We start from the raw sequence: 6000 nt of genomic DNA, 5'->3' as shown, positions 1-6000 counted from the left end.
CGGAATGGCTTACCCAAATCCACACAGCTACCAAACGGCAGAGCCAGGATTCGAACCCCGGGAAGGCAAATCAGTTATTGACTGTGAGACCTCCGCCAAGTTATTTAACCCCTCTGAACCTCAGTTTCTTTGTCCATAATCTGCGGGTAATGGGGTAATAGGGCAGTAGTGTGTAGTGCACATCTGAAGACAAAAATGAGCTAATCCCAGTAAAGCGCTTAGAACAGTGCCTGGCACCCACGAAGTGTTCAAACAACCGTAGATGACTTTTTATCATCGCTGTAGTGGTTATCTTCAAGCCTTCCCCTCCCCCATCCGGCCGCGGCTTCCTCCCCCGCAGTGCCAGCCCGTGACGTTAGAGCAGAGTCTGGGTTCTGTGTTTAACTGGAAACTAGAACGAGATGGAAGGGGATGTTCAAGGCCCCTCCCTTGACTCTGAACTGACCCCCAGGGAACATGCGACCCTCTCTCTGGCGACGCCTCCCACCCACCACTAATACTTGCTCCTGGACCGGGGGCGCGGAGGTTGGAGAGAGGAGGCAGGTGCCTGCATGGTAGGCAAGGAGGGGTGGGGGCGGAGAGGTGTGAATATGTTGGATGAGGGACAGGCGGGGGCACAGACCATGTCTTTTAAGCCCAATGCCAACTCACCAGGAGCCAGCGGCCACGCCCATCAGGACGGGGGCCCCTCCCCACCTGGCGGTGCACCCTTGTCTCCGCCGCCGTGCGCTCTGGCGCGCATGACTGGGGTGCCGGTAGAGGGCGCGCGAGGGGGCCCGGGGTCAGGCGGGGGACCCCATTGGAGGCGGGATTGGGGGGAGGTCCCTGGGCCGCCCCTCCCGCCCCCTGCCCGCCCAGCCCGCTTGCCAGGAGCTCCAGACGCCTAGGCAAGATCTCGCTGCGCCCCCTGCGCGCTTCTCCTGCTCGGAGCACGGTTCCTACCTGTAGAGTCCGGACGGGCGCTCCCTCCCCGGGCACCTACACCTTCTCCTCTTTCGGAAATCTCCCGTCCAGCTACCCGGGTCTCTGACAGGCGGCACTGGGACCACTGGGCGCCAGGCTTGAAGCAGGTGACATGTAGACGTCCCCTGGTCCAGCCTCGGAACCTGAGCGCCCTTCTGCCTGGAAAGTTTGTGGCTAGGCGCCATGGCCAAGAGCAGCTCCCTGAGTGTTCGCGTGGTGGAGGGCCGCGCGCTGCCTGCCAAGGACGTGTGAGTACTCCTAGGGCGCTTCGGGGTGAGGGGCGCGCAAGGCCTGGGGTGGGGCCGACGTCGCCCTTTCCGCGTGCCAGGGTGGGTTGGCAGGAGGGCGAGGGGTTCTTGTCTAAGACTGGTCTTGGGGCAGATTCGCTTTAAAGGGGCGAGAGGCCCCATGCCCATGGCTGTCCCGGTGGGAGGGGGGCGCCTAGACTTAGCAGATGCCTCGCCTCACCCCCGGGCAGGGGAGGGGGTGTCTTTGTTCCCGGGATGTACTAAAGGGGGTCGTCCAGAGCTGAAGAGGGGATTAGAGGGCCATATTCTGTCAGATCTGGGAGGGGACAAAGGGGGGGGGTCTCTTCCTTAGTCTAGGCAGATGTTGGAGGTGGCTCCTCCAGGCCTGGGTGGGGGCCTAGCAAGGGAACCCTGGGGAGGACCCTTGGAGGGCCTGGGATCAGATGATCCCCAACATCCTGTGTGGATCTGGTGCTTAGGTTTGCAGAGTGTCACCAGGTGGCCCTCCAGGGTCCTTTTGACCCCAAGCCCTGAGATCCCCAGTCTTGTGGCTCCCAGCCTCGTGTGGGCCTTCCCTGGGTGCTGAGCTGCTTGAAGAGCCAATTCCTTGCTGTGACCCCTTCCCCAGCCAGGTGCAATGGGACTGGGGGACCCTACGGCTCCCTTCACTACCAGTCCCAAGCTGTGCTTCCCCCAGGGCTGAGTCAGCAGCTGCTGAATCAGCAGAATGTGGGGGACGGGTTTGCCCTCCTGCTTGGCCTAGTGCCCAGAAGGGGCTCTGAGGGCCTCAGCACCTGTGACAGGTGTGGGATACTCTGGAGGACATTTGCTGTGTGTCCTTGAACCTGCTTCTCTCTGGGCCTTGGTTTCCCATTTGGGCAATGAGAGCTCTGGACTGGAGTCCCGGTCTGGTTGCCTGGGGTCTCCCATCCAGCTGGGAGGGTGGAAGACCTGTTAGGAGTTCCCCTGTGGCCCAGGTGAGCAGGAGCATGGATTGGGAGCCTTCGCCTGTGTCGAGGTTCGGTCTTAGCTCTGCGCTGATTCCCCGAGGTGTGGGCTCCCAGAGAGGACTTTCCTGCCTGACTTTATGACACTCCCAACCCCCAAAACACTGCAGCTGCGTCAAGGGGGCAGCTGTTGAGAGCAATTTTTGCCACCTTTCATCCTCATTGGCTACTCCAAATATACACACCCTGAATGAGAAGCAGAGTGTGTGCTCTGACAGTTCAGTGACTGGACAAGCCCCCCCACCAGCCTCTTTCTGAGATGTCCCCTCAGAGCCCCTGGGAATGAGACGGCCTACACTATTAGGGCATTGAGGCCAGGCTGGGGGCCTGGCAGCTGCTAGGTGGTGAAAGGAGTCCTTTCCAGAAACGGGGTTCTCACTCACTGAGTTCTGGCCCCTCCGCCAGCCCTGGGTGAGAAGTCATGAGGGGGCGATGGGTGTCGCCCCTGCACCTGGACACTGGCTCACGGTAACCTGCTGCTTCTCTGGAGAAGGGACTTGAGTCATGCCTGGTTCCTGCAGCTCTTGGCCAAACTTCTGCCCCCAGTTCCTGGGCCAGTGAGCTATGAAATAGGTCATGCCCTAGAGCAAGTGTGGGGAGGAGTCACTTAGCCCCAGCTGGGGGGGGGTCCAGTCATCCTGCCTCAGTTTCCCTAGCCATCAGCACCCTTCTTCAAAGGGGCTCTTCCTGGAGGCTGCTGAGAGCTCCATGCCATGGGAGCCCTTAGGTGGGGTGTGTTCTTTCCCTCTTCTCCTAAGCGAAAGGGCCCAGACTCTGCCTAAAGCATTGCCAGGTTTGAAGGGGGTCCCTTCTGGCCCGGGAGGAGGCCTCTTCAGGTAATTTTAGAGTTTTTACTATTAGAAATAGTAGCAGTCAGTCACTGAGGGCTTAGTATGGACAGGCCCTGTGATTAACACTTCATATAGTCCTATTGGCATCTGTTATTTTACAAATGGGGAAACTGAGGACCAGAGAGGCAAAGTCACTTGCCTAGGGACACCCAGCTGCGATTTGAACTCTGACTACTCCATGCCCAAACCAGACTGGGCAGGCTATGGCTGAGGGGCCTGCTTTCCCAAGACTGAGCTGAGTCAGGGGCCGTGGGAGAGGCCACAAGTCTGGAGAGATCAGGGGTCTGGAAGCAGCCACCCCCTCTTGCCACTGTTGCCCTCCCTGATAGGAGTCTGATAAGGCCCTCATGCGTCAGAGCCCTGCAGCTGACTAGTGCTGAGCTCGGCTCCCAGGAGGGCCTGGAGGTCAGGCTGGGTCTGCAGGAGGGGGTGTGTCTCCCAGCCCTCCGCTAGTGGGATCCCAGCCCATCTGACCCCACATCTGCAGTTGGGGAAAATAAGGGATGGGTGCCTGCATAAAGGAAGCTTAGGGGTGGAGAACCCAGGGAGGGAACGTGAGACACAGGGCATTACCAGCCACAGGTGTCTGAGGGTGAAGCCCAAATGGGGAAACTGAGGCTCCTGGGGTTACCCAGTCCAATGGATTTGGGATGGAGCCAGAAGGGGAAACTGAGGCTTGGGGCACTCCACAGAAGGGGATTCAGAGGTAGGACCCACAGAGGAACATGAAGACACTGTCTGTCACCTGTCTAAAGTGTTCAGGGATAGAAGCCAGGTAGGGAAATGGAGGCATTGGAGTGTCCAGCCAGAGGGGGATAAGGGAAGGAGTCCAGAGAGGGAAACTGAGGCACAGGGAAGGGCTCATCCAGCAAGATAAGTTCAGGTTGGAGGCAACTCTTAGCGCCAACGTCTCTCTTTCCTGGAATCCCGGAGGCATTTGTGGATCTATACAAACTGGACAGAGAGAAGGTGGCAGAGATCAAGGGAGTGGTGCTGGGGCATCGAGGGAGAGGGCCATCTGGATAGGTAGAGGGGGCATTGGTTTCAGAATGCGAGTGTGAGTCCACAAACCTGGGTCCAGTCGTATCTCCACTGTTACTCCCTGCTCCAGAGACAGCACTCCATAAACCCAGTCATTCAGAAATAGCTCTGGAGGGCCAAATGCATGCCAGATGTGGGGGCTGGGGGTGGGGAAGGGGGGGGTCACAGACTCTCCCTAGGGAGTTCACAGTTTGGAAGTGGCAGGGAGGTGGGGAGACAAATACTAAATGCATAGAGAAATAAGGGAGGCTGGCCGTGGTGGCTCACACCTGCAATCCCAGCACTTTGGGAGGCCGAGGCGGGTGGATTACAGGAGGCCAGGAGTTGGAGTCCAGCCTGGCCAGCATGGTGAAACCCTGTCTCCACCAGAAATACAAAAAATTAGCCTGGCGTGGTGGTGTGCGCCTGTAATCCCAGCTACTCGGGAGGCTGAGGCAGGAGAATCGCTTGAACTTGGGAGGCAGAGATTGCAGTGAACCAAGATCGCGCCACTGCACTCCAGCCTGGGTGATACGGTGAGACTCTGTCTCAAAAAAAAAAGAAGAAGAAGAAAGAAGAGGATTTTAGGTGGAGGTCATTTTATACAGGACAGTGGTGGCCAGGGACAGCCTCTCGAGGAGGTGACTTTGGACTGAGACTTGAATGGCAGGAAGGAACCAGCCATGGCAGTATTAGGGCTAAAGTGTCTTAGACAGAAGGAACAGCAGGTGCAAAGGCCCTGAGGCTGGCCCGGGGCCTGATGAAAGACAAAGAAGGCCTGTATGATGGGATGGAGGAGGAAGTGAGGGGCCTGTTAGACAGCTTGGGATTTGCTGGTGACTGTTATTATGAAGGGGGGATGCAGCTGGCCTGAATTGGCAGATGACTCATAGCTACTTAAGGGAGTGCAGCACATCTTAAGAGATTTTGAGGGTTGATTTTGAAGCCTGAGTTCCCTGGTCTTTGCCTGTAGGGAGGGTCCGCTGAGTCTGTCCCCATGGAGGGCTGAGGAATGGGGAGTCCCCTCCCCAGGGAAGCTCTCATTGAAATGAAAAGCTGGGGACACAGCATTAAAGCCCCTGCAGGGGAAAGCTGGGGGCCAGACCATGATCCAGCCCAGCATTTGAGTTCCTCCAGCCCCCTAGGAGGTGTATGTGAGCATCACACCTGATTTATAGAGCAGAGAAACTGAGGCCCAGAGAGGGAAGGGGACTCGCTGGGATGGCACAGCCAGAGGGTGGTGAAGCCAGGCATTCAAGACCGGCCCCCCCCCCACCCCCACACACACACACATACACGCTCTGGGCCTCTGCATTGGGCTTTTCAAGGCCAGGACTCTGAACCTGCTGGCCTCAGGCCTCCCTGTTCTATTTCTATGGGTGGAAGCCCAGAGTGCACAGATGTGGTGGCCTGGGCAGCTGTGACATCTCCTGCTGGTCCCCTGAGGTTCTACTTCTGAGCTGGACTTGCTATGTGGCCCTGGGCAAGTCCCCTTCTCTGTCTGTGCCTCCGACTCCCCTGCTGTGTCATGACTGGGACCCTCCACCCATGGCTGCCCTCTCAACCCGCTTCCTCCCTGAACTCCCTCCTTCTGCAGGTCTGGGAGCAGCGACCCCTACTGCCTAGTGAAAGTGGATGACGAGGTGGTGGCCAGGTGAGGGGTGGCGACACCAGGCCTGGGGGGAGAGGAGGAAGGGAGGGATGTCCTTCTAGACCTGGGGAATCTGGGACCAAGAATTCACATTTAAAGGAGTGCTTACCCTGCGGGGGACTCATGGGCCTGAAGGTGGGTGGTTTGTGTCCAGCTGGGACTGCCAGCTCCTCTCCCCGACCAGCCCTGCCTTCCGCCTCTGGACCTAATGCTGTCCCTGCTGGCTCCCTGGGGCTGACTCAGCGCTGCCAGCCTGTGCC

The 6000-nt window shown here is 58.5% G+C and overlaps 1 protein-coding gene across 1 annotated transcript in view; it reads left to right on the top strand.

The window, feature by feature from the left end:
* The first annotated feature begins 907 nt into the window (after positions 1-907).
* Positions 908-6000, top strand: part of RASAL1 (RAS protein activator like 1) — a 36740-nt gene continuing 31647 nt past the window's right edge. Inside the window, exons 1-2 of the mRNA XM_030821446.1 lie at positions 908-1211; positions 5687-5743. Coding sequence (XP_030677306.1) covers positions 1147-1211; positions 5687-5743 — 122 coding nt within the window. The 5' untranslated portion in view covers positions 908-1146. The remainder of the gene's footprint in view (positions 1212-5686; positions 5744-6000) is intronic.

The sequence above is a fragment of the Nomascus leucogenys genome, chromosome 10, assembly GCF_006542625.1.
Source record: "Nomascus leucogenys isolate Asia chromosome 10, Asia_NLE_v1, whole genome shotgun sequence".
NCBI lineage: Eukaryota > Metazoa > Chordata > Mammalia > Primates > Hylobatidae > Nomascus > Nomascus leucogenys.
The sequence above is the reverse complement of the archived record's forward strand: the minus strand, read 5'-3'. Positions and strand labels throughout refer to the sequence as shown.